Source organism: Xylaria bambusicola (assembly GCF_022495145.1).
Source record: "Xylaria bambusicola strain CBS 139988 unplaced genomic scaffold F5B22scaffold_80, whole genome shotgun sequence".
NCBI classification, from domain to species: domain Eukaryota; kingdom Fungi; phylum Ascomycota; class Sordariomycetes; order Xylariales; family Xylariaceae; genus Xylaria; species Xylaria bambusicola.
In genome coordinates, this window is record NW_025953633.1 from 88137 (window position 1) to 113570 (window position 25434).

The 25434-nt window shown below is 38.3% G+C and overlaps 3 protein-coding genes across 3 annotated transcripts; all 3 read right to left on the reverse strand.

Annotated features, from left to right (window-relative positions):
- Positions 1-2770: 2770 nt before the first annotated feature.
- Positions 2771-8751, reverse strand: F5B22DRAFT_550787 (putative ABC multidrug transporter). The gene is made up of 13 exons (XM_047972948.1): positions 8458-8751; positions 7936-8393; positions 7356-7810; positions 7068-7258; positions 6829-6972; positions 6464-6683; positions 5598-6288; positions 5153-5442; positions 4582-5069; positions 4409-4458; positions 4187-4321; positions 3779-4090; positions 2771-3725 (listed from the first exon to the last, which is right to left on the reverse strand). The coding sequence occupies exons 1-13, from the start codon at positions 8671-8673 to the stop codon at positions 2960-2962; spliced, it is 4416 nt and encodes a 1471-aa protein (XP_047825333.1). The 5' UTR covers positions 8674-8751; the 3' UTR covers positions 2771-2959.
- Positions 8752-9946: 1195 nt separating this feature from the next.
- On the reverse strand, positions 9947-11520 carry F5B22DRAFT_640165 (uncharacterized protein; the record flags this gene model as incomplete). Its single annotated transcript, XM_047977818.1, has 2 exons — positions 9947-10552; positions 10639-11520. The coding sequence occupies 2 exons, from the start codon at positions 11518-11520 to the stop codon at positions 9947-9949; spliced, it is 1488 nt and encodes a 495-aa protein (XP_047825334.1).
- A 1994-nt stretch (positions 11521-13514) lies between these two features.
- F5B22DRAFT_629182 (esterase-like activity of phytase-domain-containing protein) lies at positions 13515-15984 on the reverse strand. Its single transcript, XM_047976463.1, has 7 exons — positions 15413-15984; positions 15057-15356; positions 14876-14928; positions 14646-14819; positions 14509-14585; positions 13967-14437; positions 13515-13900 (listed from the first exon to the last, which is right to left on the reverse strand). The coding sequence occupies exons 1-7, from the start codon at positions 15691-15693 to the stop codon at positions 13703-13705; spliced, it is 1554 nt and encodes a 517-aa protein (XP_047825335.1). The 5' UTR covers positions 15694-15984; the 3' UTR covers positions 13515-13702.
- Between the last annotated feature and the right edge of the window lie 9450 nt (positions 15985-25434).

Genomic DNA, 25434 nt, shown 5'->3' on the forward strand with positions numbered 1-25434 from the left:
CTACCTACCAAGAGGGCGATGATAGTGCCCTGATCAATTTGTATACGACCGCCTTAGTTCAACGTACACGTGTCGTAGGAGAACCCTAGGATCGCATCACAAGACATTGGTGGGAACAGATAAAGAGAGGTAAATAGTTAGAATGGACTAAAATATCTTCACTCCTGCCTGACCTTCTAGGTCTCACGCAACAATATAGATGCTACTATCTACTTACCCATACTTCTTACGACAGGTCACGATTCTAAATCCATTTGAGAATTTAAATCATGGATGCTGAGATGCTTCTTTCCAATTGACAATATCAACGTGTCTATATATGATTTCCCGCAGCTCTCTGCGCAGGGGCCAGCCCTGCTTTCAGTGTCACTTCACCGTGCTTACAGTTGATCGGCCCAGACAACCATCTCGAAGAGAATGAATTGCGATGGAATTTGATGAATTGGCTCTTCAACGGCATGATTCGACGAAGTTTTGTATGGTTCGTTCGTCATGAGCGTCAAGTACGGTGGGCATCTTCATGCGACCATGCGCCAATCCCTAGCAACATTGTATCTTGCGCATGGTGGAATGTCATATGCCCGTTGTAAACCGGTTGGGCCTGCTGTGGGTGGGGATGAGCGAGACCTGCAAAGAACCCCATGAGACGATCCTCGTAATGATGCTCAAAGTAAGTGAGAGGTTCCGAGCTCGATGTGGATTGCGCTGTTTGATGCAAGTCAATGGTGTGTCGGCTGGACGTTGAAATGTTCGAGACATCCATAAATCGATCACATGTAGACGTTGAGATGTTCGTGTGGTTGGTGGAAGTGTCTCCGTTGGAGGATAGGTGACTGGTGCTGTGAGGCATTGTCGGAGCTAGAGATGATTTCTTCCTAGCCCCTGCTCAGATTTCGTCGGCCTAAAAGCCGGATATAGAGCCCAGACAGGCGTTCGAGGGTATTAGGTGAATAGGAGGATTAAGTGGTCTCAGAATGTATTGTGAAGCATGTTGAAGAGATCTTCTGGTGTCCATGGAGGTTGAAAATACCGAATAGAATAGCTAGAAGTACATGTCCTCGTGTGTGTATATATGCGTAAGAAGGTGATGGCGGAAGAAACACACCGCTCTGGGCCTCATGGGAGGAGCTGTCGAGGCAGATTGATGTCCACGTGTAAGTCTAGACCGAGAACCTCAAAATATTGAAAGTACCTTACCCTGCATATGCCAATTATCCCCCAGCAGAACACGAGAACCTACAGATGAGGCTGTCGATCCACTGACCCGGATGCTTCCGGGACTCTCTAGTTTATGGTAGGTATGGATCGGATTATATCATGCACGGCAGACCGTAAAGGGAATCTTACTGCCATCAAACCTGAACCAGCCTATCAAGGAGAAGTTAGGAATGCCGTCATGTGATAATCATCGCAGCGTCAGCCATATGTATCAAGAACAGCCGCATACAAATCTATGGGCAGAAGTTCCCGAGGCCCCGCTGCTGTGACTCGTTCGTGGCGGGGATAGAGGCCGGTTAGATAACCGACGACTTGTTGAATATGAATTATCGTCTCGCACAGAGCTGACATCTCTTAAATTGGGGAGACTCCCCGATAGCCGCGCACTATCCTCAGTGTACCTGGCCCAGTAGACCAATCAGAAGAACTTGTGAGATCTTGGAGAATCTAAGAAGCATGGCTTGCATCGAGCATCGAGCTATCCGGGGCCAGAACAGTGGTTGGTTCCGGATACCTGGTTGGTGGGCAACGCCAACACATCCACTGCAGCTACTTTATGATTCGTCATGGGGACGATAGATTACCCAAGAATAAACCCCAACAGAGACCGAGATCGAAGGCGAGGCTGCCGAATGTGATATATCACATCTTAATCTCCCTCACCGGAAGCCTTCCGCCGGCTAGGCTCAAGATTCCACCGGGTTCTTATCGATGCCCTGCAGCGGAGATGCACCTTGCCAAGCCACACCAGGGGGTTAGGCTGCAATGTAAGTTATAGAAACGACACTTCCCTGCCCGAATTGTCAACCAAGCTCGGTCTGTCTGTCGATATATCGGTCAAGATCATGACGAGTATGTACAATGAGATCCTCACGTAGCCAAGGTAATATGCAATAGTACATCCATGATATATATCGTTTAGTAATCGAAGGGCGTGTGGTCAGGGGGTTAACAGAATGCACAATGACCCGATTGGAAGATTGGGCTTCGCCGCTCCGCCATATTTGGACAGCCGCAGCCACGATGATGATCTTTGACTGGTGCATTACCTTGCACAAATTAGTCTTGAAACCCTGGGAACATGGTGATTAAATTAGGCCAGAGGTATTGACCTTTTCGTTCATTTTGCAAAAGAACATGCCTACTAACCTAGAGATGAAAGTTATCTTCGCTCCAACGAGCAATTCTCAGGGCAACTGAACATCGACTAGAGTTACCTAGTTCAGTAGAAACAATGAGAGAAAAAGATTACCGGTACTGATCCCCTTACTCCCTGCACGAATCATCGTGGGTATAATTGCGATGGAAGAATGCCCAACTTATTGCTACTTAACCTCATAGTAATACTGTCTCCCTGTTCAGTATCACATGACTTTAAGACTTCATTTCATGACCTATGCTCTCCAAGACGGTCCATTAATTCAAAATGTAAATATCCTGGAACGCTATTTACCCAGGTTTCAACGTTCACGAATATAGTTCAATAACTACCGCTTATGATCTCGATGTGTCAGTATGAAAAGGTCGTGAATTGATCAACCAATAATTATTCGGAGTTTTAACGCTTAATTATCTTTTAATCCTTTTACATGTTGCGTGCTACATATCATTAAGTGGAACACCAGACAACTCAAATGGCGTGGAACTTACTCGAGTAGAGATGTTCTTTGCCAGCTTACTTTGGCCTTCAAACATTCCTTCGGCGAGCCCAACCAAGAACAGCAAAGCTGACTTGATACTCTTATCTACCAGAATTATACAAACTCCCGAACTTTGTTTCATCGCTCGTGGCCAAATCCATTGGGTTTCCCACTTCAACAACCTTGCCCTGTTCCATAACCACGACCCGATCAAAATCCATGATCATATCTAGCCGATGGCTCACAGCAATGATGGTGTAATTCCTGAATTCCTCCTGAATGACCTTCTGCATCTTCCTTTCTGTTGTTTGGTCTACACTTGAGCTGACTTCATCAAGCAGAAGGATACCACCTTCAGACCCGCAACCTCCAAGTCCAAGACTTTGCGACCGGATTCGGCGCCGTAACACGGCGCGCGCAAGAGAGAAAAGCTGTCGCTGCCCCTGGCTCAGTGTGCTTTCAGCCATACCTGCCTCGAGACCCCCACGCTCCTCAATGAAATCCCACATCCCTACGACCTGTAGAACCGACTGTGCGTCTTCCAGTGTGGCTACTTCGTATGGGTCCAGATTGGTGAAGAAGCTTGAGCCCTCGGGGAGAAACACGGCATCTTGGGGTATTGCTATGATCTGCTGACGCAGCGTGGTACGGTCGAGTCGTGCAAGAGAGATGCCATCTATATATACGCAGTCTGGCGTCGTGGCGAGTGGTTCTAGTAGCTTCAGCAGCAATGCAATCAGCGAGGATTTGCCACTTCCCGTGCGCCCACATATTGCGACTTTTTCTCCAGGTCGAATGCATAAGCTAATATCGTCAAGTGCTAATGTTGAAGTCACCGCCCCATTCGTTCCCCCTTCGCCTGAATCTCTATGCGCCAGTTAGTATCTTCCGTATGGTTCTTCACCCAAAAACAGGCTTACAAATAACTAGCAGATACGTTCCGCATTGATATCTTGCCCTTTTGCGGCCAGTTTGCGGAGGGATGAGTCTCCTCATGTTCCTGTTCTTCTGGCTTGACACGATCGCTAAAGGACTTTAGCCGGCTGATGGCGCCTATGGAAGTTTCTAGCTGTGTATAGGAGATGATGATCCCCGAGAGGCTTTCGCCAAAGCTAAGTAATGTCACAAGAGAAGCACCGGTGATTCCTGAGCCCGAACGAAGCTGTGTAGCTAATGCGGTAAGCAAGATCGCAATCGCACCGACAACAAGGTTCAAGACAACGGCGAGCCATCTGATAGATTAACAAGCTGTTAGTCATGATTGGGGTGAGAACGGCAAAGAAATCATCTATGAGTGTTTCAGGTCAAGGAACTAGACTACAACTTACTGCTGGATCATGATCAATAAGTAGGCTGGTCGTTGTGACGTATCCAACAGGTGACGGTTCTTAGCCTTATGCTCGCTCATGAAGTCGGAGGCACGTAGCGTGACAACGCCCCTAGAAGTGTCGAGGAAGTGTGTGCTAGAAGTAGAGTTAGTTGGAAGCTAAAACGACGCCGCGTCGAGACGAGTATCATCGAGTTTCGATGGCTGATGAGCAAAGACATACTATAGTGGGCTTTTAGCTTCTAAGTCCAGGAGTCGCAATTGTCTAGAAGTCTATTGGCAGCAAGGGTTAGCAACACTGCTTGCCTACGTAATAGATGGGCACCCCAAAACCAATAACCCTTCCAAGCTAGCATTGGGCGGATTAAAAGCAAATGAATGGTGGGCATTTCTCACTCTCAGGTAGAATCTCTGCAGCACATAGAGAATAGCTCCAATGACCGGGTAAGAAATCGCGAGGTACGGCACTGCTGAGGCAATCACAGCAGCTTGACCAATAGCTACAAACACACTACTAATTGTGTTCAGCAACGCTCCTGGGAGATCAGTATCAACGAGGTTCAAATCTTGTGAGAACAGGTTTAGGATAACACCCTGGTCAGTGGTAGTGAAGAAGCGCAACGGTGCGTGGACCATCGTTTTCAAGGCAGTGTGATGTAGCGAGGCTCCAGCACGAGAAACGCCCGTCAGAAGCAATAGAAATGCCAATGCTGCTAGTGAAATCGTCGCGATGATTTGGAACAAGGAGTAGAGCCCGATATAGTAGCCATTCGCGTGAGATGGAGCTGCACTGGTTCCGTCTGCAGCCCAATATGAGAGCCAGACAGTAGAGAAGTTCAGAAAAGCCCCATGCGTAATACCAAGGAAGAAGAAGCAGATGGTCACTGAGAGCATGTCAGTTCGGAGTTATTCTATCTATAATATGGCAAACATGGGTTGGCCTGAACGCTCCCTAGGCCCAACTTACATGACAACCCCATACTCTTGAAATAAACCCTGTAGACAGCGAGGTCACCTGTCTGTCGTGTAGTATCATGGGTCTCCGGAGCAGTAGGCTCAACTGTTGGTTGAACTGTTGGCGGGTTTACCATGTTGATCTCAAGCTTCGTATCAGCACTCGACTCGTCAGCTCCGTGAGTAGCTTTGATTCCCAGACTATGGATATATCCTCCATCGATGCTGAGGTTTCCGAATGAACCTTGTTCAGCAATTCTACCGTTGGGATCGAGTGCTATTATGTGATCTGAATGTGGCAGGCTTTTGACAGTCCAAGTCAGCAATTATTCTTGTCAAGAGATCGCGACATATAGAAGATACAAGCATTTGAAGACGCATTTTCAATCACAAGCAAAATTGCTGTGGATATGGCGAGATCGGAGCAAGCGTAAAATATGACAAAGAAAATTACTTACTGGCGTATTGAATGTGTACAGAGCACTGTTGATGTGCCCCTTTCCCTCAGAAGACCGATTTTCCCGAACACGCGATCAAAAACTTGATCTTCTGTATCTGCATCAAGACCGCTAAAGACATCATCTAGAATCAAGAGATCAGTCTGCAAGTAGAGAGTCCGTGCTAGAGACACGCGCTGCTTCTGCCCGCCCGAAAGAGTAATGCCATTACTTCCGATAATCGTGTCGTGGCCTTGCGGCAGTGTCTGGCAATCTACCTGGAGGAGGGTAGCTTCAATGACCTCTGCGTATCGGGCCGGATCAAACGGTGAGAAGCCAACTATATTATCACGTATGCTTCCATTGAATAGAAACGGGCTCTGTTCACAGTAGCCGACCTTTGACGATCGTATATTGATGGTGAATATTCCGCCACAGTACGGCATTTCACCTAGTAGCGCTTTGCAGAGCGAGGATTTCCCTGAACCAATTGGGCCCACAACCATCGTCAATGATCCTCCCTGAATATTGACATCAATATCTTGAAGGGCTATCTGGTCAGGTAGCCAACCGAACCTGCCCCCTTTAATCACAATTACAGGCTCTTGAGTGGCAGCATTTACCTCGGACTTGGGTTCTGATGTTAGTGCTGTTTTCTTATCGGCGTGTAAGTTCTTGACGGTCCGACGGTCGTGGCGATCTTCGGATTCCACTGAAATGTTGTTAGGCGAGTCAATATGACGAACTAGATTCTTCAAGCACCGTGTTCATTTTTCTCTCTCCTCTCGTCTGAGATGAGCGGAGCATTGTCTTGAGATGGGGACTTCGAAGCTCATTCTCATGTTGAGGGGGATTCAGTGACCAAAACGAATCAGGAAATTTCTTACAAAATGACTGAATGCGCCGAAGACACTCTATTCCTCCAACAATCAGAGGGAATGTTTGAAATACCTGAGTAAGGGGCTGGGTCATGAGTAAAAGATACGACAGCGAGGTATATATACTAGAAACATCAAGTGTGCGCTGGGCAATTGCAAACGTCAGGAAAGGAGACGTCAAAAGTGGCAGGTAGGCCAATGTAGCTGAAATCAGGAGCAGTCTACGGAACTATGAAAATATTAGCGGGTGTCGTTCATTTTATTAGCAGATTGAAAGCCACCGCAGTGCGAGGTGTTCAGAGAACCACCAATCCAAGCTGCGGTACGAGCCCGTGTTCTTAGTAAAAAACAGTGAAATACCACCAGGGTCGTACCTCTTTACTGGCAGCAAGCTCCTTTACCCGGAGTTGCTGAACGAAGGAAGTAATGGGGGCCGTCAAACCGGATATTTTCAAACTTTTCATGTTAGCAATGACATTGGATGTGAGACCAACGCGTCTCTGGATTTCATCCATCCACTGTGAAATAAAGTCAGCAGAGATGCTAGGACTTTGGTAATAATAGAATAGATTATCCCTTTAGAGCCGATATTATATCAAGTGGGTTTGCTTACTCGTCTTTGGCCTCTTGCAGTGTACCGAATAGGGACAAGAATTCCCAGGGCGCAGAGTGTGACGACGACGATAGGCACCGCAAAAGCAGACCCAAGTTGCCGGTACAACAGGAATGCCGAGATTGCTACTTGTGCTATGTTCGCCCAGATTTCGTGCAAGGAACGAAAGCCCTGATATATTCGTTCTATGTCTAAAGGAGGGGAGTCAATAGCAATTTCCATTTGAGTAATATCACTACGGCATAAAAGGATCTAGGAGGAGACATGAGACAAGTAACAATCACATACCGGTGCTCATAAGAGTTAGTGACGCGTTTCCGTCTCCAGCAGCGATTTTAGCTTCTGTGGTCTTCACGTATATGGCGCTAATAAGCATCCCGCGGGCCATTTGGAGCATGCGGTACTGGAAATACCAGTACAGCGCGGTTGATAAAGCAATGCCAGTAGATATAAGAGAAATAGCGCCGATAAGTCCATAACCAGCGTGTGCTGACATAGAAGCTGCTGGGGATGCGAGGTATTCTATCAAGCTTTCAATGAAGAAAGGCAGGCTTAACGTGAAACCGAGTAGGGCCAGCCTCGGGATAATAGGAAGGAGTAATTGATTTACCAAACTACGTGAGAGGATAAGAAGAAGTCTGTGTTTGCGTCCTGTGAATAGTGAAGATTTAAAGTGCCGGGCGAAGCGCGGGTGCAACTGTGCAGAACTCATGGCGCTATCAAGAGGATAAAGATCCTGGACCCTGTGAGATTCGGTGGTTGTTAGACTCTTGTTGTTTGGGGTTAATTTATAACGTGCTCCTCGTGGCTCGGCAGGTGATGAGAATCATAGTGAAAGAGACGACAGGTGGAGCACGAAAATACATACTGTAAGACTTTCTGATAGCCTGAAACGGCGAGCTTATTGAGCCACGAGTATAAGCCGAGACTATAAATACCACTTGTCTCCTCGGGACTGTGACTACTTTTATCCCATCTAACCCATCTCGTCTTTTTCTGGGCCTCAAGTAATGCGACGACAAGTTTCATCCCCAGGGCTGTTGTGAAGACGGCAGCATAGACTATTTCGAGTTGTGTCGAAGAGGCGAGCCAAAACGTACGAACCTGGGCAATGTCAAGTAAGATAGTTATGAGAAGATAGGCTCCAAGCAATACAGATGGCCGCGGGCACCTGTTGTTTTCCAATGACGAGAGAGGTATCATGCAGACAGCGGCAACAATGCGTAGCGAAGACGCAGAAATAGCAAAGCGACTTGTGCTGGACGAGCCTGTGCTAGTGAGAACAAGCAAGACTAGCTCGATTAATGTATAAGATATAGTAGCCCCCTATGTCAAGTGAGTCAGTCGGTGATTAATCAACAAGAAAAATTCAATAAAGGATCGACGATACCAATTTACTCAGCCAGAGGTACCGCGCCTCGACGACGATTGAATGCCTGGCGAGCGCAATGATGCGCCCTATTGAGAGAAGAATGAAAAGTGCACATGGCGTCAGAGAGAAGAACAGCTGCTCAAATCTAACAGTAAAGTCGAAGTCGTCTCGGCAGCCTATGACTCCTGGGCCGAAGGATTGGTCATTGGTGTTAGAGCAGGTTATAAATGACATGACAGATGGTCCAGGTGTGTTATGATGAAAGCAACAATATTGTCATGAGTAGTTTCTGCAACCAACCCGAAAAGTTGCAGGAGTGTAAGATCATATTGAAACCAGCACACTGAGACACCAGTGGAAACTCAAACAGCGCAATAATGTTGGTGCCTGGAGCTTATGGTTCGAGTCTTACGGAGTTCAACAAGCTAGGGTGTCTGGTTTCCAATTCGAGTAGAACTCCGATAGTTAATATCATACACAATATGAGTGGGCACCGTAAGCGCTTCAACAGAGTACAAGTAACTAGAATAGAATACCCATCGTTCACTGCGTTTGTCTATAAGTGTTTTAATAAACATAACTTGTCTAAATATACCTGATTTTCTATAACCTAAAAGTTTGCCTGCGCACGAATTGTACTGAAAAGAGCTGTGATACTTGATGCGAAAAAGCTTCCCATTCTTCCCTGCAGGCTAGGCCGTAACCACTGCCAAGAAAGAGACGTGTATATAGCTGTATAGAAGTAGAACTGTGGTCGTGTTGCCAACGGGGGCGTACAAGTACAGCAACGCCGTGCTTTCATTTTGAAGTCATCCCTTATACAATGGACATGGCTTCAGAATTTATTATTCGAACTTATGTTACTCTTATTATCCTTTACATAGATGATTCCATCCATAAAACCTTGGTCGACCCGTCAAAGAACTCCTTAAGAGAGTTGACACTAGTTGAAAAAGTATAGAACCAACTCGCTAGGCCTGGAATAAATCTAAATCGGGATTGCAAAGAGATTTGCAACGTTTGCTCGCATTCTTATATCTGTGAAAGGGAAGAAGTGACATGAATCGTAACGGCGTTATATATCTGCCTTCATCCGTCGGGGTGGGCGATGTGCGCGAATGAATACATCTTCACTCTGCAGGCACAACTGTATCCTATAATCATATAGGTGACCATGCTATTCTGCCTATGTGAACCAATACGCCCAGGGCCGCTGTCTCTCCTCGTATCCCAAGAAATACCAGTGAAATGAGGCTATAATATCTGATTGCGCGGCTTCCCACTGCCCTTCCTTTGCTTTCCCTTGTGCAAGGCCGTCTAAATAGGCCTGATGGTATGGACTGTCAATGTGCTAGACACCCAAAGTTTCACCAATGAATGTATTATGTGAGTGTTGCGAGCATAGCCCTCATCAACTTAGGAGGTGGACCTATTTCAATCAAGCAGTTAGTTAGGATTATTCCCTAACGACTCGCGGGAACACCGCGAAATGTATTTGCGCGCACCTTCACCTGCGATTTTTTGGTACGCTGATGGACATCCTACCTTTCTTGTCCTTCTCGATGCGCACCCCGCGCCTGGGTTCCTCAATTCTTTCCACTTCTTCTTCATACAAGACCAGTTCGCCTGTAGGTAGGCGCTCAGCTCGCACGAGCTCGCGGTCCCTGCTGTGACTATGACTATGGTGTCCGTGGTGATGATGATGGTGATCCACACGTCTATCCCCAACCAATGCCAGTGGCCCGACGAGGACATTGTCGCTCACTTCGCGCGGGCCAGCATCGACAACAACCGGAGCCCGAGCAGTGGTAGTAGTATAGCTAGTGGGGGCATAACTGGTATAGCTACGACTTGGCGACACTTCACGTACCATGGTTTCCTTAACCACTTCAACCGGAGCAACCAGAGGAGGCGGTGGTGGGTTTCTAATGACTGTAGGCGGCGCAGGTGGCGGGATAGTGAACACCTCTTCCCTACGCTCTTCAATCACGGGACCAGGAACTGAGCGAGCCGCGGCTAGTTCAGCATCGGCTTTCTTATACTCATCACTGAGCTTTAGCAAGTCATCGATGTTCTGTTGGCCCAACGCCTTTTGAACGATGACAGTATTTCCCTGCGCCCGTATCAGTAACACGCTATCAGAGTGCCAAGTCATAACGGCGGGAGAAAACAAAGGGGACTACGGTAATTTTAACATACTTCTATGACATAAGGATACTGAAGCTCCGCAATCGCCCTAATATTGATGAGGCGAAGGGGAATCCTGGTCTTTCCCTTTTTGGGATATTCGCTTTTGGTGGTGAGGGTAGTACCACCCGTATTGCTACTACTGGAAGAAGTCGACGAAGAGCGCGAGCTGCCACGGCGAGAGCGACTTTGACGTCTACGTGGCCGGCTAGTTCGCGATTCGCTTCGATCCCTGACCTTCTTGTGCCGCACTATCTCCCTCTCAAGGACATGTTCCGGGTATGCATGAAAGTCGTCATCACCGTAACGTTGGGGTTCGGCAACTTTGATCTCTTCGTAGTCGTTCTCGGCGTATATCCTCGGCGGAGGTAGAGCACGGGAGCGGGGTAAAGGGATGGGCTCGTAGGGGTCTGGACGGTACTCCTTGCGGCGAGCGGGAGGTCCGTACTCGTCGCGGTCGTATAGTCGCTGGGCTGGGCGTCGGTCAAAGGTATCTAGGGATGATTGACGTCGCAAGAGTCCGGGCGGGCGACGAGGCGGCGAGGGGCCGCGATAATCGTGGTCCCGCTCTCTCTCATAAGAGATGCCCCTCTCCAGATCTGGCGGAGGGGAGGGACGACGACGTCGGCGCGGGGGTCGAGATGCCTCATCGTCGTCATAGTAGCGCATCTCGCGGACGGGGGGGCGGTCTTCCCATGGTCGTGGAGCGCGACGCTCGATGAATCGTTCGTCGACGGAAGCCTCACGAATGTGTTCGCGGGGAGGTGCACGGGGAGGATAACGCTCGCGCTCGCGCTCCTCAAAGCGGTCTCTCTCGTAGGCCAAGCGATCATGGTCCCATCGCTCGCCATAGGCCAGATCGTCGTCGTCGGCTCTCCGATAGGCAGTGGCCATTGCAGGCGGGTTTGTGCAATATCGCACAGGGCCAATGCAAGAAGCGAGGATATGCGTACAAGATAGCACGATGACAGAGGGCGGACACCAGGCACGGGGACACCAGGCACGGGGCAGGTAGGAGAGATGGAACGATTTCGAATGGAGAGATGGTTTGCTTTGGGAGAGAAAGGAGGGAAGCAAAGTAGATGGGAGCCCAAGATCCAAAGATAGAGTTGGATGTTGGCTGGTCAGGATAGATAAGCGGCGAGGGTGGATGGATTCATGTTGGGTCAAGACAAGACTCCGAGAGCGAACTGGCACAGCGCCCAACGAATGTCTGTCTCAAGTGTGCCGGTCTCCTGTGCTCCATGTGATGACGACAGAGGGGCCGGGGAGCCTGGGTACTTGTGGTTAGCTGGCGGGGTGGCTTGGCAACATCGCGACACAGTGCGACTCATGCCATCACTTCCTACCATGTAACCATCTGGCATCTGCAGTACACTGCACTGGAGGCTGGAGGCTAGAGGCTGGTGTATCGTATACTGTGCATATATATTCCAAACACTGTACTCATATGACCGGCGTCTACAATCCGAATCCTCGCTATCTAGAGGTGGTATTCTTACAGTACTTAAGCCTAGACTAAGTAAGTACGGCAACATGACGGCACTCGTCCGTTGTACTGGGAATGACAATCTATCTATCTGCCTGGGTATACCCTATCGATTGGGCTCGAGTGTTTCGTGACTGTTTGGTTGGTGGCGCAAACGTGCAGGTAGTATTTTGGCAAGTTCCCTATCTCGACTGACTGGAAATCCAAAAGCCCAAACGAACCCAGGCAGAATCCCACAGCTACATACATGGAACCAAAAGAAATTCCTATGAACTGGGCAAATCCCCATCTACCGGCCTGTACCGGTATTCAAACCCCGCATCTCTGAAGAGATCGATTACCCAGGTACTTAGACTACTGCTCCGCTCCACATTGGGCAGCTTCAAATTCCAAGTTTCAGATTCATGGACCCTGGCCCGTCTAGCCATTTACAGCATGTAGCATTGACCGAGACAAAAGAAATACGGGATGACGTCGGTAACGCACAGACGACGTAGCTAACCTCTCGCGCTAGGACACCAGCAAAAGGGACGGACTTCACACAAAGTATACTATCTATACTTACGGCAAGTAGCAAGTCTGTGCCGCAGGTACCTGCGTGATTACTCACATATGAAAGTAAATACAGTAGGTATTCCGTCTGTGCCTCTTATAGGACGCAGGATCGTGAAGGATCCCTCTTGTGGCACGATCCAGGTACACACGACTCTACCGTGTGGTGCTGGGACCAAGGTTAACACGACGTTGTCTATCGACTTTAAAACCAAATCCCGTATGCTGTGGTCGAAAAGCAATATCAATCGGCCAACATTTAACCTATGCTGATCATGGTTGCCCACCTCAAGTGTTTACCGCATACTCTGGAGCAATATCCCACCACTAGCGACTGAACGCGTGTAATGTTTCTCTACATCACTACCTTCGCAGCTGGCGCTGGTAGGAATGACAAAAGATAGGCATAAGTAGTAAGGGAAGCTGCTGCGAGACGCATTATTTATAGGCCAACGTTACTCCAACCAGAGAGAGACGCATAACGCCATAGGCGCCGCCCGGTCCTCGATTTTGAGTAATTCGTTATCCCCATATAAGTCTGAAGTGACATTTCACTCTTGCCCTCAGATCCCAACGAATGGGTAACCCAATGTAGGAATGGGAAATTAGTTACAGTTAATAGGTAGGTTCGGGTCGTAAATATACATCAGGCTTGGCACGGTAGGCCAATACTTAGGGTGATTGACATATACGACCTCGATCTCCGTACACCATGTCAGTTATTGCCAGTTGTAAGCATCAATCTACGAAGTGGGGCCTAAACTTGTGAAACGTGTGTGGATGCGTATAGTCATAAACTAGGTGAACTGCCAATACACAAAAGTCACCCAAGCTTAAGGCGTCAATAGGGTCTAGGGCTGCCTTTGACATGCCATTGAAGGTAGCGTAGACTCAGCGAAGAAGTCAAGCGAGGAGTAAAGATTGGGTTTTATTATTCCGTAATCCATATTGCCCATAGGCGCCGGTTTTGATTACATAGATTAGCTTCACAGAACATGTATATAGATGCGAACCGCCATTTTATGGTGCCACCAGCTATGAAATAGTGATTTTGAAGACCAAAGCCTGGCTATCGAGGTTATATCCGCTCTCGTCAGCATACGGCAATTCGCCACCGTTCATGTATCCATACTGGGTAATAAAGTCGTTATCACTCAGGCTGAAGACGAAATACTCGCCATTAGGTTTCTTCGGATTGACAGGGACCAAACCCAACGACTCCCACTTCTCGTTCTTGACTCCTCGTCAGTCACACCTCTACGTCTTAATTTGTAGATTGGGGGGAAAGAAGTAACCCACCAGCAAACCAGGATCGGCATTTCCACCGTTGTGCACATTGAAGCGATTAAGCTGCGCGTTGACGTTGAAGTCCAAGAAGCCGCAGTACTTCGCAGCTGTGATGCCGGTCTTCAAAACGCCCGTGTCGGCATCTGCAACAGCACACTCTACGTCGGCGCAGTCATAGCCACCCGCAGCCTTGATATCCGTGGCATCCGAAATATCGAAGACGTCGATCTGGCGATATACAGATTTGGTGACATCTTGACCATTGCCTGCACCGGAGTCACGAGAGAGCACGAAGAACTGACCATTCTCAAGAGCGAGGATTTCAGATTGGGCGGCCACCTTGGGATTCTTCTTTGGAGATGCCGTGGGGTCGACGTAAGAGGGAAGAGGCACAGTCCACTCGCCTACATAGACGGGAGCTAGCTTGTCGCTAACGTCATACTTGAGGAAACGCGTAGGTCGCTGTGTTTGCTTCTCCAGACCCTTTCAGGGAATAGGTTAGTTGGTCCGAGGATCATCTATAATCGGGAATTCGGCGATGAAATTATGCGTACTCCTTCTTGGACAGTTGCGGCTTGTAGCAGCACATATAACGATTTGCCATCAGCGGAAACAGTAAGGCCCTCGAATCCTAATAGCATGTTTAGCAAGGCTCTTTACGTGACCTGAGCTCTTCTAAGATAGAGCGCACCGTGATTGTTGTCACGGCCGGTATCGGGATCTTCCGGGCTGACATCATCACCGTCGTCACCGAGGTACCGCGGGGGACTGTTCGCGGAGAAAGAGTCGGTGCCATTTCGCTTTGGTATTATTGATTCAGGTGGCCGAATCGCGGTGAGCATGGTCCCCATGGAGCTGAAAAGATCTGTAATGGTTCATGGTGAGAGACACTTTCGGTATCCAAGAGACTGTTGGACTGACAGATATATGGCCCGTACTCGTCAGAAACCCAGAATGACCCGTCGTCGTTTACACTACGATGATTAGCAGATTTTTCTCGGGTGTTCTCTCTCCAACAAGGTTAACACATTGCGAAATGCAGACAGGAAAATGAAGAGAGAAGTATGGCACTCTTGGATGCGCGAATCCTGCCATGACTTACTAAAGGCCTTCTGGATCCAATGGAATTCTTTTGCCCCCGGGCCCTTCGCCGCCAAAACCGTCGCCCTCATATGTAGCAACAGGCAGGTCAGGGAAGCCAGGATAGGAGAGATGTCCGATTGCGTCACCGTCCAAGCCAGTAGCAGGAGTGCCATCCGGTCCGGAGAAAGTAATGGTATCTAAATAGAAGAATTCTAGGTTTGGCGCTGACGGTTGTGAAACAGTCGCATTGTGCCTGGGTGTAAAGAGTATCTGAAATTTATGAACACGCGGGTTGTAGTTCAAGGTGCCTTCGGTATTCCTATTTCCACGTTAACGCGATAATGACAGGCGGTTGGCAATGCTTCTCCAACCCACCAGCCTCTGTCAGGAAGCGACCATAGGATACCCGAGTAAGACCCATTGCAGTGCTTCCTCCATGCGCCCTGGTCAAGATGCAGGGAGGAGCCTAGTCCACCTAGGGTATCACCCAGCTTGTCGATGGCATTTGAAGGTACGAACCCATAGCCGGCAAGCTCGTCATATGAGTACTTGGCGCCGTTACACGTTGTACTGTTTACGCTCGCAGTTCGCTTGCCGATCACAGACCCGGGCGTAGAGGCAGCAAAGGTCGCCCATAGCAAAGCACGAGCAGCCATGGTAAAGGTAGTTATAATGCATGCAAAATAAACAAGCAGAAGCTAATTGAGGCAGACATGGAAACGCAGGTGGTATTGCCCTTGCGCAGCGGCGGGTTTTTGATGATGAACCACATGCTGCAAGCCATAGATACCTAGTTCCATCCTAACGAGCAGCACGTGCGCCGTCGCGCCCGTCACAGCTTCATCAATCGATGCTGACGAGGATACGATGCGACATGTCTCTTCCCAGAAGGTAGGCCGCATGCGCCATGTAATATTGCCCCCACTATCTGGACGTTCCAACCAACCGGCACCCCAGACAAGCCTGGTAAGCAATTGGCCTTGTCGAGCACGTTGGATAGCGGCTTCATCCCATTCGCCAATGGTCTCCATATGAGCACGTGGGGTGTTGCGGTTTACGATTGACGATGTGCGTGGTAACCTCTCGAGCCCCACTCATGCTGAACACTAGGATCAAGACAATTGAAATCTTCTAAAATGCGGCCTACGGGGTTAAAATAGAAAGATCGCAAGATCGAGGGGAAGAAGGAATGCGTAACGCTTCCCCATTTTCTTTACCTAGGGCTTATATCCTTTTCGTGATGGATAGCAACCACCAATACTCGGCTATAGGATATTTAGATAATGTAGGCGAGTAACTAAGAGGGCTATTGCATCGATTACGCGGTGAAATGGTATACATTAGGCACAATCTTAATGCTTTGTCCCCTCAAGAGCCATGAGAGACTATTGCGACTATTCCGGGACAGCTTGCACTGAAATTTCTACGCCGTTTTCCACAAGAGTCACAAACGAGCCGGTCATATGAACATGTTTGCTTTGGCTGTCAATGACAGCAGTCAGCGCAAACTTTATCTGCATATTCATATGCTTGTTGGTTGGCTCGGTAGCGCGTCTTCAGCTGTCCAGAAACCGTGACTAGTCATGGATTTAGGTCGCCATTATAGCAACCGCCCAGGATCTGAGTACGAATGAAGAATATATTCTACCCTTCTCTAATTTGAGGCGGAGTTTAGCACTCAGTGCACCTTTAAAACATAATACCGATTCTCTTGGACTAGGGAGCTTTAAGGCCGGTTACTTTTCTATTTATAACTTTTATTTCCTTTTTATTTTAAGAGCTTTTAAGTTATAAAGCATATATTACTTTTACCTTATTTTTCTTTTTTACTTCCCTTTTATATTTCCTATTTTAAGCTATATAAGCTTTATTATAGTTTATATATTTCTTTTTTCTATTAACGCATCTCCCACTTAACCTGGCCACCCAATTGAGCTGGCCACCCCCCCAGCCCATATAAATAACGTCGGTGCATTAATCACGTGATAATTTAATAACTCTACAAATACTAGTCGTATAAAATAATAAAATATACCATTAGATTCGTAATAAAAAGAGCTATTTAATGATACCCTTTACTAACTTTTACGACTTATATTTGCGGAATTATTAAGCAATACGCTAAAGTAAACGTTAAATTAATCCTTACTTAGCGTTCCTTTAACGTATTGCTTAATATCTCGCTTAATAAATTTTATAAAAAATAGTAAAAAATACCTCTGGATTTCCCTTTAACTAACGGATTTAAAGGTACTAATTATCAAATTGTACAGTTAGTATTCATAAAGTTATTAAAGATTGAAATAATGGGGTTTTATATAGGTTATTAGGGTGGCCAGGTTAATTGGGTGGCCAGGTCAAGTGGGAGATGCATTATAATTATAATTAATATAATTATAATAAATATTAAAAGGTAAAATAAACTTAAATAAATTTAATTAATTTTTATAATTAAATAATATTACCTTTTTTTATTTTATAAAGAAAAACTTATTTAATATTTTAATATTATAATAGTTAGCTTTATATTATTTAATTAATATATTATAATTTTAAAAAATAGCTAAATTAATAATAAACTTAATTTAAAATAAATTAAATATTTTAATAAATATATTAAATTAATGCATTTCCTACTTAACCTAGCTACCTAATTAACCTAGCTACATTTTTAACCTTCATATATGCATTTAAAAATATCTTAATAACTATTCGTATAATTAATTTAAATTAATTTAAATTTAAATCGTTAAATATTTTTATAATATTTTTATAACTTTATATATTATAGTTAAGTTTATTATAAGCTTTATAATGCTAGGCGTAAGTTTCTTTCCTTTTTATACAATAATTACCTTAATATACGATGCGATTTTCTACTTTAAAAATACCCTATACTTTTATTTAATCCTTAATATTTTTAATAGTAAAAGATCTTCCACTTTATAATCTAATTCTTTTTATATAATAACATTTATTAAATTTATAATTTGCTTTATAAAAGCTTTTAACTTCCCTTTTTAATAATATAAAACGATATATAATATTAATTATATTATATATAATTTAACTTAACCTTTTAATAATAAATATAGGAAAGCTATTTTAATATTATATAATCCTTTATTTAATATATTTAAAAAGGGAATTAACTTTAATTAAGTTATTTAAAGTTATAATTATATAAAGATTAAGTGGTATTAAGGATAAAGGGTTAACTTAAGGTATAATTGGATAATTTAATTGGTTAATAATATAATTTGGATTATACGGTATTAAATTTATTCCTTTAAATCCCCTTTATATATTATTTGGAATAATTGCTTTATTAAATACATAGAAAAATATAATTATAAAATCTTCCTTTTAAATATAGGTAATATATACTTATATAAAGCTTTTGATTTATTTTTTAAATAATTATTTTAAAGGGCTAAATATTTTAATATTAAATAGTTAAAGGTAATAAAAGGAATAGGAAGGTATATAAAGGGTAATAATATTGTTTTTTTTATAATATAATTTAAATTTATATAAATAATAGCTTTTATAGCTATTAAAGAAAAGAAAGTAATAATATCCTTTTATATAAAGCTTTATATATTTATTAAAATACTTAATTTAATTTATAGCTTATTTGTTTATTATTTAACTATTTTTTATAATTGTAATTTTTTAATTGTTTAATATATTATTATTTTTATATTAAGGTATAAGGTAGTTTTTCCCCATTAAAATAATATATAATAAAATAATTTAACTATATAATAAAATTGCTTAAATAATTATAAATTATTTTAAATTACCTAGTTAAATAGTTTATAGTTTTTATTTATATTTAATTATTATTATTATTATTATATACCTACTATATTACCTATATAATATAATCCTTTTACTTATATAGCTATAAGTAAAACTGTATAATAGTTGGATAAAAACCCTATATAACCTATAACTATTACTTTATTACTTTTTAACCCTATATAAATTAATATATATTATCCAATTATATAATAAGGATAGGAAAATAAATAAGCTTAAATTCTTTTATTTTCTTTATATTTCTTAATTATTTAAAAAGGAAAGGAAGGCTTCCTTTTTTTCCTTAAGGACTTTTAAGGAGGTCCTTTTAGCCTTTTTATTTAAGTTCTTTTTTCTTTATATTCCCCCTTTTTTATTCCCCATAATCCCTTTAGCTTTATTATATATAGTTATCCTTTTAATGTTTAATAGCTACTTTATAATTGCTTTTATTTTTATTAGGTTTTCCATTATTATTTATAGGTTCCTATTAATCCGTAGCTATATTTTAATTAATTCCTTAATTAAGGTTTTCCTTTTATTTTTTAATAACCTATATTATAGGATTATATATTGTAAAATTTCTTCCCTTTTATATATATATAAAGGGGGGTTAAGAACTTTAAAACCCTTCTTTTATATAGGAAGGCTTTAAGTCCTATCTTTCTCGTTTATATTTATATTATTAGGGCTATTTTATGCTTTAAAAATCTATAAAACTTTTATAGCGCTTTTTTCCCCTTAGGCTTTTACTTTACTATTATAAAATAACTATATCCTATTTTGGTATAGCTTTATTTTTCTTTCTACTTTTTAATTAGGGTATCGTTTGGTTTTTTCCCCTTTACTTATTCGTTTTACTAATAGTTCGGGTTCATAGTTAAGTTACTTCGTAGCTGGTTCCCTATATTACCTATAGGTCTCCCCCTGGTCTACCTTCCGGCCCGCCTTTTCTAAAACGCTTGTATAAGTTGGTCGACCTTTATTGTAGCCTTTATTAATACCTTATAATATATTAAATTTTTTAATCGGCTTTTGCCCGTTGCTGCCCTACTATTTAAATATAGGTCGATAGGGGGTATATCTAATTCCGTTTTTAATTAACGCATTAGTATAGCTTTAAAGGCCTTTATAACGCGTTTAATATAAGCATTTTAAATACTTTTAAGGGAGCTAGCTATACCTTTTAGTTTATTTCCTTTAGGTTATTTATACTATATAACCGCCCTATATACCAGGGTATTCTATACTATTGCAGAATATACCTATCTAACTTTTGCTACGCTATTACCCTATATTAAGTTTTATAGCTTAGTTATTACGTACGCCTAGATATTTAACTTCTTTTTAAGTTTAACTAAGTATCGTTTCCACTTAAGGTTCCTATTTAACTATACCCCTAGGAACCTTACGCTGTCCACCGGCTATACTGTTACTTGCCCAAGTTTAACTCCCTATTTAAGCACTTCCCAACTTTTAAAAAAGTGCATAAGTTCGCTCTTCTAAAGAAGTTCGCTCTTTTAAGGGTTTATATTTAATTAAAGTTATAATTATTTTAAATATAATTTTATTTATTATAAACCTAATTTTATTAAAGTTATAAATTTTTTTTTAAATGCTATTTTTATTTATTATTTTTCATATAAGGATAAACTAAATGTAATATTTAATTGGATTTTTATTTAATACCTATTAGTAATTAATTTTTTAATTAAAATATATTTAAATATTTAAAGTTTATTATATAAAGTTTAATATTTAATTCTTTTTAATTAGCTTTTAACCTTATAATACTATTAATTAATTAGCTATATCTTTTATATAACTATATAAAGGCAGAAATAATTTTATTATAAGATTAAGGATATATTATATAATTGATTTTTCTTTATCCGGAATTAATTGAGCTTTTAAAAGTAGTATTTTACTTATTAGTTTAAAACATTTTATTCGAAGGGTAAGTATTATATAAGGAATATTATAAATAATTTTGAATTTCGTTTAATAGTTTAAAGTATAAGCTATAGGTTGCTTTTTTTATAAAGGGTTTTTATAATTATTAATAAAGAAATAAGGGATTTTTTTTATATATATATAAAGGTTAAAAATGTAGCCAGGTTAATTAGGTGGCTAGGTTAAATAGGAGATGCATTATATTTAATTAATATAAAATGCCTTTTTATCTTTAATAATTATAAAAGGTATTATTTAAAGGTTTTTAAAAAATATTATTAAAAAAATAATATTTATATTATAATAATATTTACCTATTCCTTTTATAAACCTTAACCTTTAAATATAATATATTTTAAACTATTAAAAAAGGCTTATAATATTATAATTAATAATTTTATATATAATATATTTCCTATTTAACCTAGCTATTTAATTAAGCTGGCCACCCCCTTAACCTATATAAAAAACATCGGTGTATTAATTATATAATAATTTATTAACTTTATAAATATTAATTATATAAAATAATAAAATATATTATTAGATTTATAATAAAAAGGGCTATTTAATAATACCTTTTATTATAATTATAAGTTTAAGGTATAGCTATATTAATGCTATAAATAAAGATTTTAAGCTAAAGAAAAAAGAAAGGAAAGATAAAATTAAAATATAAGTATATATAAAAATATATATAGGTTAATAGTTATTATAGGTTATATAACTTTATTAATATAGGTTTTATATATTTTTATAATATCCCTTTATAATATATATAATATTTCGATATAATATATATTTAATATATTTATTATATTCCCCTATATTAAAATTAAAATACGGGTATAAAATAGGTTAAAAAATTACTTATAGCGTTTAGTTTTAATTATAATGCTATTTTATACGGTAATGTTATTATTAGAGTAGTTAGTAGTAAATTTATTAACTATTATAACTTTTATTTATTTATTTAGCTATTTAAGCGGTTTTAATATATTAGGTTATCTTTTATAAAACTTTTATATTTTAATTAATAAATTTTTAAAATTCTTTATTAAGTATTAAATATTATTAGGGTTATAACCCTTTTAAGCAATTTAATATTATAGCATTTTATTACGCCTTATTATTTATAACCTAAATAGCTATTTAACTTTTTATTCTAATCCTTCTTTAATATTTTTAAGTTTTAATAATAATTAGGTTTATTAAAGTAATAGGTTTTTATTTACTTTATATAGTTAATTTATATAGAAAAGGTTAGTTATTTTTATTAACTTTAAAAGGTTTAATATATAGCTATATCCTTTTTTTTTAAATACTTTAAAGGGTTTAACCTATTAAAAGTCCAATTAGGTAGTTAAGCTATTAATTATAAAGCCTTTTTTTTTTAAAAAGACTTTATTTTTTATATGGAAGTTTATTAAGCGTTGCTTTTTATTTATTTATACTTTTTATTTCTTTTATATAACTTTTACTACTTTATAAGTTACCTTTTATACTTTATAGGTTTATTATATTAATTATTAGTCTAGCCTTTTAAGTGCTATCTTTTTAATAATATTTAATAAAGGTAGCAATAAAGGGTTCTTTATATTAATTCCTATTAGAACCTTTAATAGTATTATATTAATAGTTAAATATTAAAAGGCGTTATATATAAAATTTAATATAAGTAAATAAGGGTTCCAATTATCCTAATATTTATTAATATAAAAGTATAATTATTAATTTAACTTTTAATTTATAAACTTTATAGCTCCTTATATTTAGGGGTAAAGAGCACTTTTATACCGGTATTTAATATAGGACAATTTATTAATCTTTATTAAAAAGTATAAAACAAAGGATCCTACGTTATTTAAAATCTATACCTTTAGGAAATTTAAAAAACAGTAAATATATTTATAGTATTAATATATTATATCTTTTATTATATTATTTTTCTTACTAGATATTATAATTAATAAGTAATTAAATTAATTAATAAATGCTTAAATATAATTATAGCTATATTTATTTAAAGGTATATCCTTTTTATTAATTATAATATAATATTAAATAATTATAAGGATTAATAATAAATATAATAGTCCAGGTATTTTATTTTAAGGAACTTTATTTCATTAATAATTATAATAATTATAAATATATATCTAGATATTTTATTTTAATAAAAGCTAATAATAATCCTATTTAATTATTTTAATATATTTATTTTACCTAGGGTAAATAGCAATTATTAAATAATAACCTTGCTTAATTAAGGTTATTCTAAGATAAAATTTCAGGTTAAAGGTTTACTTTAAAATAATTAACCGATAGTCTTTATATCCTAAACCTTATTTTTCGTTTTTTTATTAAATTAAGTCCATTAGGTTAAAGCTATATAGTACTATTGCCTTTTCTTTTATAATTATTATTAGCCCTTTTAAAGCTTTAAATAAAATTAGAATTATATTCCATTTTTTAACTTTATAAGCTTTAATAGTTAATAAATTAACTATTTTATAAAATAGTATATTTATTATTATATTTTTTTAATTAGGCTAATATTAAAACGTAATATTAAAGTTAAATAAAAAGTTTACCTATTTTACTTATTTAATAAAAAGGATTCTTTTAATAATAAAATATAATAAGGCTTAATAGTTAATTATTATAAAAAACTTTATATTTAATAGCTTTAAGCAATTATACTTTATAGTTTAAATTATAACTAATAGTTTTTTATTTTATATAAAATAAGCTTATTTAATTAGTAATATAATCTTTAAAAAGTATTTTATAAGCTTTTAAATACTATTTTTTTATTATTATTAAATAGCCCTACTAATAATATTTTAAAAGGTATTGGTTTTAATTTTAATAGGTTAGTTAAGCTAAAAGAAGATTAATATTAATACTTTATAAGCTAGCTTTTTTATTAATTTAAAAGCTTTTTATTATTTATTACTTATTTTAAATAATATATCCTTTTTAAATAAACGGTTTAAAAGTTTAACTATATTATTAATATAGTATATAAATATCCAAATAAAGTTATATAGCTTTAAAAATAAGTAAATAGCTTAAGTATTAATTAAATTTTTAAATTTCTAATTAATAATAGTATTTATTTTCTTAAGGTTTATTTGGATATTTTATTTAACCTTTAGGATTATATTTAAATAATTTATAAAGGTTATATTAAAGTAGGATTTTTTTATATTTCTTTAAAGCTTAATATTATAAAGGTAATATATTACCTCCTTATATTATTCCTAATGCGTTTTTTTATTATTTATAAATATTAGGATATTATTAATATAAATATTAATAAAAAGGTTAAATAATTTATATAGTTAAAAATTAATAAAGTTTTACTATTAAACGGAGCTAATCTTTAACCTAAAGGGTAAAACTAACTATTGGAATACTCTTTATTAGGTTTAAAATGCTATTAAATATTAAAATTTTAAAGCTATCCTTAATTTATAAAAGGCCTTATTAATATTAAACTTAATATAATATTTAACCTTCCAACTATTATATATAATACCATTTAAATTTAACATTAATATAATATAATCTTTTAAATATTTATTTCTTTATTAATAATTAATATAAAACTATTTTTTAATTAAATTTAATTTAAAGGTAAAAAGGATAAAGGAAATATTTACTTCTATATAAGGTTTAATAAAGCTATAGGTTAATAATTTATCCGTTATTTCTTTTTTAATAGTAGGTATTAAATTAAAGTTCAATATTAAAGGGGGCTATTTAAGGGGTTATTAATAATAGTTTTAAGGATTATATTATATTCCGGTTATAATAGGGGTAATTTATTAACTTTTACTTTTAAAAAAAACCCTTTTAAATAAGTTAGCTCTTTAAGAATTAAGTAATAAATTAGCTTAATATATTTAAAGTTTTTATTTTATAAAAAGGGAATATATTTATTATTAAAGGTTTTTTAAATCTTTTTTAATATTATTATAATTACTTTTAAAACCGCTTTAATAAATTTAATAGGTATTAATTTATTTAAAAATACCCTTTTTTTCCATTATTTCTATTTAAGGTTTAATTTAATCTTTTTAATAAGTTATTAAATAATCCTTTTATTTTAAAATTACTTTATCTTTAAACTTTTAAGTTAAATGTTTTTTTAAAGGTATATAGCTAATTGCTTTAATATAATATATTTCTTTTTTAAAATAGCATCCCTTTAGTTAATATCTTATTAAATAATAAGGTTAATTTATTAATCGTTAAAGAACTTTTATATAATTTTAATTATAGGTAAAAATAAAGCAAAGGGGAATAAATCTTTTAATTAATATAATATTTAATAAATATAATTTAAAATAACCTTATTTTTAATTAGTTACTTTAAATTAATTATAATATTATATTTAATATTAATGCATTTCCCACTTAACCTGGCTACCTAATTAACCTAGCCACATTTTTAACCTTTATATAGGTATTTAAAAATATCTTAATAACTATTTATACGATTAACTTAAACTAATTTAAATCTAAATCGTTAAATATTTCTATAACATTTTCGTAAGTTTACGTATTATAGCCAGGTTCGCTATAAGCTTTATAACACTAGGTATAAGTCTCCTTCCTCCTTATATAATAAT

What these genes read in the sequence shown, in the direction of transcription:
- F5B22DRAFT_629182 (XM_047976463.1), bottom strand. Translation starts at nt 15,693, where the DNA reads ATGGCTGCTCGTGCTTTGCTATGGGCGACCTTTGCTGCCTCTACGCCC. An exon ending in TTGGATCCAGAAGGCCTTTA is followed by an intron (nt 14,929 to 15,056) that starts GTAAGTCATGGC and finishes TAATCATCGTAG; the next exon opens with TGTAAACGACGACGGGTCAT. An exon ending in CCGCAACTGTCCAAGAAGGA is followed by an intron (nt 14,438 to 14,508) that starts GTACGCATAATT and finishes ATTCCCTGAAAG; the next exon opens with GGTCTGGAGAAGCAAACACA.
- F5B22DRAFT_550787 (XM_047972948.1), bottom strand. Translation starts at nt 8,673, where the DNA reads ATGTCATTTATAACCTGCTCTAACACCAATGACCAATCCTTCGGCCCA. An exon ending in ACCTCTGGCTGAGTAAATTG is followed by an intron (nt 8,394 to 8,457) that starts GTATCGTCGATC and finishes CACTTGACATAG; the next exon opens with GGGGCTACTATATCTTATAC. An exon ending in CAAGAGTATGGGGTTGTCAT is followed by an intron (nt 5,070 to 5,152) that starts GTAAGTTGGGCC and finishes ACATGCTCTCAG; the next exon opens with TGACCATCTGCTTCTTCTTC.